Source organism: Schistocerca serialis, chromosome 1 (assembly GCF_023864345.2).
Source record: "Schistocerca serialis cubense isolate TAMUIC-IGC-003099 chromosome 1, iqSchSeri2.2, whole genome shotgun sequence".
NCBI classification, from domain to species: domain Eukaryota; kingdom Metazoa; phylum Arthropoda; class Insecta; order Orthoptera; family Acrididae; genus Schistocerca; species Schistocerca serialis.
The window spans coordinates 118,725,243-118,737,915 of record NC_064638.1 but is presented as its reverse complement, the minus strand read 5'-3'; the positions used below and the strand labels follow the sequence as shown (position 1 = coordinate 118,737,915).

At 41.7% G+C, this 12,673-nt stretch overlaps 1 protein-coding gene across 5 annotated transcripts in view; it reads right to left on the bottom strand.

The window, feature by feature from the left end:
• Nucleotides 1–12,673, bottom strand: part of LOC126463476 (uncharacterized) — a 129,425-nt gene that overhangs the window by 43,747 nt on the left and 73,005 nt on the right. For 3 of the 5 annotated variants that reach the window (XM_050096160.1, XM_050096161.1, XM_050096162.1), the window contains exons 2-4: nt 11,439–11,532; nt 5,680–5,883; nt 634–741 (exon numbers count right to left, since the gene is read on the bottom strand). In XM_050096160.1, coding sequence (XP_049952117.1) covers nt 634–741; nt 5,680–5,883; nt 11,439–11,532 — 406 coding nt within the window. The remainder of the gene's footprint in view (nt 1–633; nt 742–5,679; nt 5,884–11,438; nt 11,533–12,673) is intronic. The other 2 variants (XM_050096163.1, XM_050096164.1) reach the window with 2 other exon arrangements.

Here is a 12,673-nt window from a genome sequence, read left to right as displayed (position 1 = left end):
AGAGCTAATTGTCAAAGCCGTACAGGACGTAGTTTTTACACGAAAAAAAAAATGGTATGTATTGGAATTGGAAAAAATACCTCCTTTGTACCTGTGAAATTACTGGCTGGAGAAAGAATGAAGAAAATCCAATGAAGATTTAAATTTTAAGTTAAAAATTAAACTGTATGTTATTAAAACACCAATTAAAAACAAAGAGTTACTCTCTGTTTGTGAACGTCCATGCAAGAATTAATAAAGTTTGAGAATAAATTATGCTTTCTTATTCGCTGCCGTGGCAAAAATCCTAAAAGTCTCCCATTTACGACGATCTACATACGTGGAATGTGGGTAATTGTACGACCTTGAAAAATAGCTGAAACTAGGTAGCTGAAAGTACTGACATACACTGTGTATTCTTTGTGCAGAACTGTCGTAGCCGTACTACTGATAGTCTAATATTAAAAAATCCATCTTGTAAGAAGGTAAACGAGAATAGAACTACAGCAATTTGTCGGCTTTTCACTTTTAAATAATAATTAAATGATGATAATAATAATAATAGTAGTATTTATGACAGATGTAGCACGCTGGTTGCGCACTGAAATTGAATATTATGAAATTATTTTTTCGAAGTTGAGATATATTCGTTACCTGACAATAGTCTGTTGGTCTGGCTGCTGTTGCTGGGACATCATCTGACCAGGCGGATGATCGATCAGCAGCATCGAGTGTTCGTATTCTTGTGGCACCTGGTCACCGCTATGGAATATAACATGAGGCCTTCTGTCAGTTCTCCTGATACATAAGTAAATCTTTTGCAGAGTGAAAAATTCTCCATCTTTGTGTAGAGGCGGAAAAGAATTTTTTTCTGGTCCGCAAGGCTCTTGAGCATAAATAAAAACAGTCAGCGAGTTTTCGCTGACATATGTTAACAAGTGCAACCACTGCTATCGAAGTAACATCATAATATTATTAATTTGAATAGTTAAAAATTATTTTAGAAAAATGATGGTTGATAAGGTTTATTTTTACTATATTAACGTTCAGAAAAATAAATGCCAAAAGAATAAGTCTCTTTCATTAAAAATGCTTTTTCTTTATTAGCCTGTTACTACTACTACTACAAATATCAATAATTAAATCAGTGATAGCACACTTGGTCCATAATAGCATTTCTGCTTGAAACTCAATACTAGACGCGGTTTTCTTCGAAGTTAGGGAATATTTTAGCGAATCTTCTAACCGGAAAATAGCCTGTTGTTGTGACTGCCATTGCTGGTGTATCATCACCTGGTACGGCGGATGGTCAATGAGCAGCACTGATTGTTCGTATTTTTGTGGCGCCTGCTCGACGCTAATTCCGCTGCTGAAACATACGAGTCACCAAACTGAAATGTGGCGCTTGACCATAATTTTTAATAGGGACACACTGTGGGAAGAAAGCAGATGGAATGTTATGTCCAGTCAATTACTTTTTTCGAATATGATTGGCTGCTGTTCTTTTCACAATCCGCGGATTTCTCCATTGCCTTTGCGCAGACGTACTGATAGTGCCTGACACACTGGCAGTCTTCAACAGACGTTATACAAATATACAGGAACATCGGGAAACCGTATCCCTCAAAGTCAAATAGTGCCTCCAATTTTGTCTTGCTTGTGTCTAGTCATTGATATTAATATTTTCAGCAATTCTCATTCGTTCCTCTCTTGGAATGTTTGACGCGTCCGTACTGCCCCTTGCAGCTAGGAGCATTTGTCATTTTTTTTTTTACATTTGGTATTGAAACAATAGTCACAATTGAAGGGTAAATTTCGAAACGACACACCTCAGTTTCTTTAAGAGCAAACCACTCTTTCGTAGATTCGTATTAGATCGTTCTCTTGGTAGGCGACGCATATCTGCTCACTACATAGGGCAGAAATAACTCATTTGCTGGATGAATTTCGAAAAGCGGTACATCTCGCTGAGATGTCAACTGTGTGTGATAATGTGCGATGATGCGAATAATTTTCTTTTAGGGTGTGTGAGGAGGTTTCTTACATGCTAACATTTCGCCACAAGAGGTGGAGCTAAAATGTCCAGTCGCACTATAGTTCAATGCTCTAGACCAGGGGTTCCCAACAAAATTTTCTCGAGGGTCTCCTCATCGAGCATGATTGGTACTTTGTCATATCACAGTATCAAGTACCTAAAAAAGCCAGATTAAGAGTCTTTTTATACGTTTTCTATTTTTGATACTTACAAGGGAACATCCCCATCGCACCCCCCTCAGATTTAGTTATAAGTTGGCACAGTGGATAGGCCTTGAAAAACTGAACACAGATCAATCGAGAAAATAGGAAGAAGTTGTGTGGAACTATGAAAAAATAAGCGAAATATACAAACTGGGTCGTCCATGCGTAAGATAGGCAACATTAAGGGGTTTGTGATGCGAGAAGCGCCGTGGTCCCGTGGTTAGCGTGAACAGCTGCGGAACGAGAGGTCCTTGGTTCAAATCAGCCCTCGACTGAAAATTTTAACTTTTTATTTTCAGTTTATGTGAAAAACTCTTATGTTTTCATCACTTTTTTGGGAGTGATTATTACATCCACAAGAAAACCTAAATCGGGCAAGGTAGAAGAATCTTTTCACCCATTCGCCAAGTGTACTAGTTAGGTGGGTCGACAACATATTCCTGTCATGTGACGCACATGCTGTCACCAGTGTCGTATACAAAATATCAGACGTGTTTTCCTGTGGAGGAATCGGTTGACCTATGACCTTGCGATCAAATGTTTTCGGTTCCCATTGGAGAAGCACGTCCTTTCGTCAACTAATCACACGGTTTTGCGGTGCGGTCGCAAAACACAGACACTAAACTTATTACAGTGAACAGAGACGTCAATGAACGAACGGACAGATCATAACTTTGCGAAAATAAAGAAAGCAAAATTTTCAGTCGAGGGCAGACTTGAACCAAGGACCTCTCGTTCCGCTGATGTTCACGCTAACCATGTAACCACGGCACTCCTCGCCTGACATTGCCGTTAATGTTGCCTATCTTACGCATGGACGACCCAGTTTGTATATTTTGCTTATTTTTTCGTAGTTCCACACAACTTCTTCCTGTTTTCTCGATTGATCTGTGTTCAGTTTTTCAAGGGCTATCCACTGTGCCAACTTATAACTAAATCTGAGGGGGGTGCGATGGGGATGTTCCCTTGTTAGAAAAAACACTGACATATTCATTATAGAAAAAATATTGATCTTAAAACTGCTCATGCAGGAAGCGGCCAAAACAAAAAATCTGTTATCATACGAAATATATTTAATATATTTTTATTCTAATAGCAGCTTGCGGACCCCTCTGGCATAGCTCGCTGACCCCTGGGGATCCGCGGACCACCTGTTGTGATCCACTGCTCTAGACTTATCTTTAATAGTAGACTGTAAGAAGGTTAAAAATTTTGTTTTACCTTCTTGGGTGTTCGTCGCATTCTTTGTACATTATTACCTTATGACTTTTGATTATCGTTGTGATAAGTCCTACTTCCGGTGAATCTCACTAAAGATTTGCTACAGTTAAAAAATATGTGTCAGCAGAGCACTCAGACGTCTTTAAAACTATCCTAGAGTGGGCAAATTTTTAAAAATATCGAAATACATTCAAAAATGTGTTCAAATGTGTGTGAAATCTTATTGGACTTGACTGCTAAGGACATCAGTCCCTAAGCTTACACACTACTTACCCTAAAATATCCTAAGGATAAACACACACACCCATGCCCGAGGGAGGACTCGAACCTCCGCCGGGACCATCGATATACACTCCTGGAAATGGAAAAAAAGAACACATTGACACCGGTGTGTCAGACCCACCATACTTGCTCCGGACACTGCGAGAGGGCTGTACAAGCAATGATCACACGCACGGCACAGCGGACACACCAGGAACCGCGGTGTTGGCCGTCGAATGGCGCTAGCTGCGCAGCATTTGTGCACCGCCGCCGTCAGTGTCAGCCAGTTTGCCGTGGCATACGGAGCTCCATCGCAGTCTTTAACACTGGTAGCATGCCGCGACAGCGTGGACGTGAACCGTATGTGCAGTTGACGGACTTTGAGCGAGGGCGTATAGTGGGCATGCGGGAGGCCGGGTGGACGTACCGCCGAATTGCTCAACACGTGGGGTGTGAGGTCTCCACAGTACATCGATGTTGTCGCCAGTGGTCGGCGGAAGGTGCACGTGCCCGTCGACCTGGGACCGGACAGCAGCGACGCACGGATGCACTCCAAGACCGTAGGATCCTACGCAGTGCCGTAGGGGACCGCACCGCCACTTCTCAGCAAATTAGGGACATTGTTGCTCCTGGGGTATCGGCGAGGACCATTCGCAACCGTCTCCATGAAGCTGGGCTACGGTCCCGCACACCGTTAGGCCGTCTTCCGCTCACGCCCCAACATCGTGCAGCCCGCCTCCAGTGGTGTCGCGACAGGCGTGAATGGAGGGACGAATGGAGACGTGTCGTCTTCAGCGATGAGAGTCGCTTCTGCCTTGGTGCCAATGATGGTCGTATGCGTGTTTGGCGCCGTGCAGGTGAGCCCCACAATCAGGACTGCATACGACCGAGGCACACAGGGCCAACACCCGGCATCATGGTGTGGGGAGCGATCTCCTACACTGGCCGTACACCACTGGTGATCGTCGAGGGGACACTGAATAGTGCACGGTACATCCAAACCGTCATCGAACCCATCGTTCTACCATTCCTAGACCGGCAAGGGAACTTGCTGTTCCAACAGGACAATGCACGTCCGCATGTATCCCGTGCCACCGAACGTGCTCTAGAAGGTGTAAGTCAACTACCCTGGCCAGCAAGATCTCCGGATCTGTCCCCCATTGAGCATGTTTGGGACTGGATGAAGCGTCGTCTCACGCGGTCTGCACGTCCAGCACGAACGCTGGTCCAACTGAGGCGCCAGGTGGAAATGGCATGGCAAGCCGTTCCACAGGACTACATCCAGCATCTCTACGATCGTCTCCATGGGAGAATAGCAGCCTGCATTGCTGCGAAAGGTGGATATACACTGTACTAGTGCCGACATTGTGCATGCTCTGTTGCCTGTGTCTATGTGCTTGTGGTTCTGTCAGTGTGATCATGTGATGTATCTGACCCCAGGAATGTGTCAATAAAGTTTCCCCTTCCTGGGACAATGAATTCACGGTGTTCTTATTTCAATTTCCAGGAGTGTACATTGATCGACCCTTATGAAAGATAACGATATAGTTGTGACGAAGAGGTCGATACGCTGGAATATCGATAGTTTTGGTGCAACCCTACGCCAGAAAAGCCTCGGGAGCGAAACACTTCTGGTATGTATTCTGCGCATGAAAGTACAATAGTGCTTACCATCTCGCTGCGATATTTACTTCAAGCCAAGTCGCAACGGCTTTTGTACTGACATACAAAACGTGGTTGCCAACAGCTTAGAAACAATGGATGACTGTTGGTGGGCGACAATGGGCAGTCTAGTACTCGGGACTGGTTTTTCGTGCGCTAGCCTGTACTTTTAAGGTACGTGTACTACAGGGACAACATACTGAGTCATGTTTTTGTTTTTTATAGAACTTAATAATGGTATCACGACTTTCCGAAACAAGTTGATTAATTGTGATAATTTACAAGTGATTTGCGCAGCACTCCCTGCGTTTGCCTTACTTGTATGGTCCCGGTCCTAGTGGGGGCGGTCCCATCCTTTGGTAGATGAAGCCGTCAGCAGGTGGCGCCTGCTGCTCAGGGGGCGCTGGTAGCACGGGGTACTGCGGCCCCCTCCTCTGAAGGATGATGGCGTTACCAAAAGGCACCTGTTGCTCAGGGAACGATGGTTGCTGCCGCTCGCCGGGGTAGACAGCGGTGTCCGCACTGTGAAACCACCAGAAAGTGTTCTCATACTCAGGCTCTGGAGTATAAACAGGCGGCCATTCAAACGGTTCTGTATCACTCTCGTGTCAAATGTTTTTAGATTCGGGGAGGCAATGGAAATTTCGTGTGGCAGAAAACGTCATAGCATTTGCATTCTGTGGTGTCCCCCGAAGGACGATGTGCTAAGACAAGGTTGGTACTTCGCAACGAAACAAGTAAGCGTAGTCGCTCCCTGAGCGGGGTCGGAGTAGACAAGCCAGGAAGAGTTTCCGTATGCCACTGCATTAGCATACTTGCTTACGTCTGAGCCCAGTGTGCAGTCATCGCTGAAGACAATAGCATCATCTCTCTATTGATCCAACAGTTCAATTGTTGTATTAGACAGTACCCTATTTTGTCCTGTATCAATTGATATGTTAATGTGCAGTGACAGTAACAAATATTCATGAGATTCTTGTGGACATATATTGTTAAGGATTTCATCGTGTTCAAGTTGTACAATGTGCGCAGAATAATGTGCCCAGTAGATGTGCAAGTCTGCAGGGCACGCGTGGGGAGAGTGGAAGTCATGGGGGCTACAAGGTAGGCACTGTAGGGGTAATGCAGGCCGCTGGACGAGAAGTGCCTTTCTGAACTGAAGCCTACGCTCACATTTTTTTATAATATTGAGACCCTCCATAACCACATTTGCATCCTGACCATTCAAAAAGAAGTGTCACCTCTGCTTTCGTTAGTGTCGAAAAATAATTCCGCTGATATACAACAAGAACAGCGATTTATTCTCACCTGGCTTCTTAGTCATTTGTAACGTTCAGAGAAGCGTCATGACTGGCGAATTTTGAGTAAAACCCATGCATTTCTCTTGTTGCCATGTTAAAATCTGCTTCTTTTGTGAAAATACAGCCGCCTCACTAACATCTAGTGCAGGTGCAACTGGGAGAGAATTCCGAAACAGTGCTTTATTAAATTTATTAATGACGAACTGAGAAGAAGTAAGGTCAATAGGTTATGAAAACGCACATCCTCGGTACAAAAATTACCGTGTGATGTCTTCACTTACGTAGTTCCGAAACACCTAGCATTTCTCGTTTTACCAGCAATCGATGGTCCTTAAAAATAACATATTTTCATTGTGAAAGTCTGTACTTAGTGGGATAATGCGGTAGATAATGAAGTTTTGCATAATAACGAAATAGCAAAATTCGCTCCTCTTTGCGAGCTACCATGTTCCAAAATCTCATTTCGATATCTCAAACTGTTTACGAAACGTGGAGAATGTTGTGGATGTTTCCCTATGGCTTTATCGCTGGCGCGCGCGATCGCAAATGAGTGTGCTACGTCAGAGCAGTTTTGTTGATATTGGTGACAGGTAGAGTCCTCCATCCAAGTCTACGGAAAAATTCAATATCTTAGCTAAATTTCTAACCCAGCAACATATTACGTAATAGGCACCAAACACAAAATCGTAACGACCCTTATTTTTCATTGCAAACTTTTCCAAATTTCGCGCAGTGTCTTACGTACATGCAAATATCACAATAATTGTGACTATAACGAAATGGTTGGCACATAATCATGAAGCTGATATATAAAGGTATAAGTAGCGCAGAAACGATTTTTTTTTTTTACTGAAAAGTTTCTGTAAAGTCTTTTGGGAAAGATTGCAGGACGTGCACCTCGATTCTGTCATCGCCAAAAGTGGGCAAACAGTGTAGGCCTCCCCGTCCGAACAAACGTATGCACTCACCCAGCGTTTTGGACGGAAACTACGCATCGGCCACTGTATGTTTCGCGGACTCTAATAAGATGTTCTGATATTTAATATGTTGTAGTATCATCTCGACCTCCTCTAGGACTATAGCTAAGAATTCTCAGCACAGTGTCGACGAAAATTATTTCCTACGATACAGCACATTCCACGTGAATGTACAAGATTTACATAGACTAAGGGCTGGGGAAGATCGGGAAGTATTGGACAGCGGACTGTATCGGACGAGGACTGTTTCTAACCTCTAGAACTAGAGACAGCACCCATCGCGCCTCTGCAGTGGGAGCCATGGAGGGACAAGACAACTCAGGCGATTTTGAATCAAAACTTCAGTCCGTTTTGGAGTGGCAACAAGTTAGTTATTTCTAGTAAGCTTTTCGGTGCACGAAGTTAACACTGGAGTATGCGTAACTAAAATAATGTTAAGTTACAATAGCAAAAATATAAATTACATACATAGCAATACAAATAGTAAACTGCAGTGATAATTATGCCATCCTGTATATAAATAAGGTTGTCAAATTTCGTCTTGAATATGTAAACATGTCAAATTAAAATTGTTTGTAATCACTCCTCTAAATTATTCTTTAATTTCTTATTCTGTTTCGTCTATTATGTAAATGGAAGTAACAGTAAATCTAGTAATATTCCATCCCTTCACTATAACATAGGTTAATATGCACCATTTAACTCATGTAATACTATAATAAATATATTAAATAGTTTCAAAACGTAAGTGCAAATGTGGAAGTTTTTCAGCAATGCAGAAGACGAAAGTCATGTGGTCAAACGCTGGTAATAAGCTACTAGACGTTATTTCTATCATTTCTCTTGTTTTATCTCATTAATTCCACCTTGGATATAGTTAATATCGTTAAATCTAACAGCTTTGTTGTTCTTTCACCGTTACGTGAGAAAATAAAGCAAATGTAACTTTCAATATATCCATGCACACGTTGAAAATGGAGTTATAGCTCGGTAACGCGTTGGACAGCAAGCAGAAAATAAAAAATATCAATTACTCATCTCTAATCATAACTGATATTATTCTGCACGATTTCAGTGGGAATGTTAAAGTACCATTGCGGTGCGTTTGGGTTGTATCGGACACAGTAATTTTAGGTTGTAGTGGACAAAACGAAGCTTAAAATTAAAATGTTTAGGATTTTTTCTTTAATATACAAAGTTGAAGAAGTCAGGCCATAAATGCGGTGAAAATAATAAGAAGGAAGCCGTAGAAGTAATCATATAGAGAAACGAATGGGAAGTACTTTAGAATTACATTAGGTTTACTTACGGTTTTCAGGGAAAAGAACAAGGTTCTGTTTTAGGAAATAATACATTATTTCCGAGACCATTGTGATGAGTAGGAAATAGTATTGTGCGATCATGTTAAATATTTAGATAGATGGCTTATACGTTCCAGTAATGACGAGTTCTTAAATCTATTATCAAATATGCAGTGCAGCTGAAAATAAAAGTATTGGCTCAATAAGGCAAGACTGAAAGCGGGTAAAGACTTTTACTACGATTTTATCAAAATATTTGATTTATAACTGAGGAAAGCTGAAATCACGAGTTTGCAGCGAGCAGAAAGTTGCAACAAGGAACGAATTGACAGATTCTTCGGGAAATAATTGAACTGATGGGCAATTACATGTTTATAACCATTTAAGATCAAATTAAAACTGTTTTGCATATTAAATGATTTTCCCCCCCTGATTACAATTTCATGCCCGACACAATCCTTCAAACATTTACGGTACCAAAATGAGAATAGTGGAAGAAATATTAAAAAAATCAACGAACGTATTTTCTTACGACATCGAGTTTTATAGTTCTATTAAATAACATATCATAGTATTGTTTAATGTGAAGAGTATTCCAATAAAACATTCAGAAAATTCAGAATAGGCTTACATGTCCGATCCACTGTACCTTTCCCTACTACCTAAAGGAATGACATTGACGAGACTATAAACAAAATTATTGGATTGTATTTTTTGAGTCGCACCTGTCCCAAATGCTATGACAGCCTGTTCAAAGTTCTTAGAAACTCAGATCATCTGAATACGTTACATAGCACTTGTGAAAGTACGAATATTGTACAGTTCGTGACAGCTGAGACTGGAAAAGTACAATTAAAAAGTGCTTATACATTAACATAATGGGTAAAGTAGGTTAAGTATATTAGAAATAAACATTAACGAACACTATTAAACGAGGCGTGAGGTAGTATTTTATATAAATACTTCGATGGAACATTCAATGTTAAAAAGGCAATCACCGTAAATTACCTAGGAATGGCAATCGCCCGCTCCCCTCCCACCCGCACTCCCGATTGTTTAAAGAATGGTATACATACTTTCTAGAACCGAAGCCGCAAATCCCTTACCTTGTCTACGTAAAGGCCGTAAGTTCAAGAATACTGTGTTGTCAGAAGTTATTATTCCGAACTGTCCTAAAGCCAGTTAGACTAGGCTCAAAAGAACGAAGTTCTACAAGAGCCCGCCCTCTCCATTTCGGAAGGAAATGAAAGAAGAGTGAAAAAATAAAATAAAAATTACAAGAACAAACTGTGAGTGGCAGCCCGAAATCAGATGTATCGCAGGCCGCATTCCCTGGTTTACAGAGTCGAACTCCCATGTGTAAAACAACCGCTTCACGGGTCTAACTGTTTATGGCGTAATATCCCCTGAACTACGTGCCGTACAGTGATGTTTCGCAGGTATCCAGTGCTATATCCAGATACTGTCTGCAAAATGTGTTGCGAAAAGAGTTATTAGTTAAAAAACGTAATAAATTAAAACGTCATGCCTGATGCTGAAATTTTACTGGATGAACAACGAATATTTGGTAAGAGGTAAATTTTTTTCCTTTCATTATTTTGTGGAGAGTGTTAATGAGAAAATGTTTCGAAAAAGTTTGAAATTAGGTGTTAAGTTTGTCGGAAGTCACTAAGTGGTCTGGTTCTCAAACACTGGATGAATTTAATCTGGGTAATTAGCAGGTGGCGATTTACCTGCCTCAAGACATATATACAGTTTTGAACTTTAGTACCTGACTTATTATATAGGGGTAAATGCTTCCGCCGCAGCTGGGCAGGTCCTTGCCGCCTCGCTGATAGCATCACAGCCCCAGACCGCCGCACCAACACCTGATACAGTATATGCGAATTTAGACTTTCTCGGTGAAACTAGATGATGAAGTCTTCTCAGGTTATCAGCCGAGTCAAGACGTCGTTCTGGGACAAAGTTTCAACTAGTTTCCTACTTGTCATCTTCAGGCGAAGTCACTAAGTGCTCTCGTTCTCTTCGCCTGAATATGGAACGTAGAAAACTTGTTGTAACGTTACCGCAGAACAACGCCTTGATTTGACTGACAATCCGAGAAGACTTCATCACATGACACAGTGTCTTCGAGGAATGGCGGCCACATAAGGCTGTCAACTGATCGGCTGTTATGGGCGTAGTAGCTTCAAAGCCTTCACGACAAAGCTTCATAGCCGAGGTCTGTGAGATCGACACTCATCAGTCAGCGCCTATCTGCTGTCCTCGAACTACTTTTGACTCACCCTGATCCACGAGCTTCCATTAGAGTCGACTTACACCATTTTACGCACGGCTTCCATGAAGATGCCGTCCCGCTGACTCAAATGGACAAACACCTCTCTTGTGAATGGTATCTATATTAGCATTAGTTCTAGAACTCAGGTTAGATTACGTGGTTCTGATAACATTTGTTCTCACATGGCAATTCATCCCGCAGACAGTGACAATTGTATTACCTTTGTATTTCGGCCGCCCTTATCCATGGCGAGGGCCTGGGAGCGATTGGGATACCGTTGTAGTTGCCGAACTGCCGAAACTCCTTCCCGTAACCTGGAACACATAACAGACGCACCATTTAAGTACACGTTTGATAAATAACCACAAAAAAGAACCAAGGGGGGGGGGGGGGAGGGTGGAATTGGGCTGCAACGTCCGGCGAGGTCTAGGTCATAGGTCCTTAGGGACTCAGACTGGCAGGGGGAGAATAACTGCTGTGGACTTCTGGAGGGAAATCCATTTCATAGTTGTTGGACGAATCTGCAGGTGAACAGGCTCATCTAAATAAAGGAGCGATAATCACGGCAAAATCACCGATATGTTGACAGATCGGGAGTTCAAAGGCATCAAAGAGTGAATTGAAACTCCTAAATAATTCGAAATAGTATAATGAAATAAATGTATTTACCAAAATAAAATTTACACATAAAGTGCGAATTCTGTCCACTGCATACTCTCAACCAAATGACTTTTCCCATAGCACTTTGACAATATATACCGACGAAAATAACAGCGTCCTACATATATATAAGTTATATGCAAGGCTATGCCAGTCTTATTCAAAAGGCCACATTCAGTGAAGAAACTCATACAAGGTGTTAAAAAAAGTACTCTGTATTTTGAGAGATGACAGTATGGCTCAAACAAGAAAATAAATGTCCAGTAAACATGGGCTGTCATATGGATACCTTACGAGGTAGAAGACATGTGTTTCGCAATAGAGAAGATGAACAAGGGCTCAGAGCTTTTAGGTTGGCATTTTAGAGTCCGTATTTGCTGGACATTTTTCTTATTTCTGGTCTACTACCTCTTAAAATATCGAATATTGTTTTTAACACGCTGTATATTGCGTATGGTGAGGGCACAGACTATGATGTGAACGCTTAACAGTGACTATCATTAATCAGGCCATATGTTGAAGAAATGCTGCTTTCAGATTTTTTAGAAGTAACTCCTCTATAAACTCCTGAGATTTTTTACTAGATCCAGTTACTGCCCGTTACGTCATACATTGATATCGGAGTAACTATAAACATGCACTATAATAGGCGCCTCGATAGACGATAATCTCTCAGAGTTATTGAAATCCTTGGGAGAAGATGCTATGACAAAACTATTCCGCCTGATTCGCAAGATGCATGAGATAGGTGAAATACTCTGCCTTCAAGAAGAATGTAACAATTCTATTTCCGAA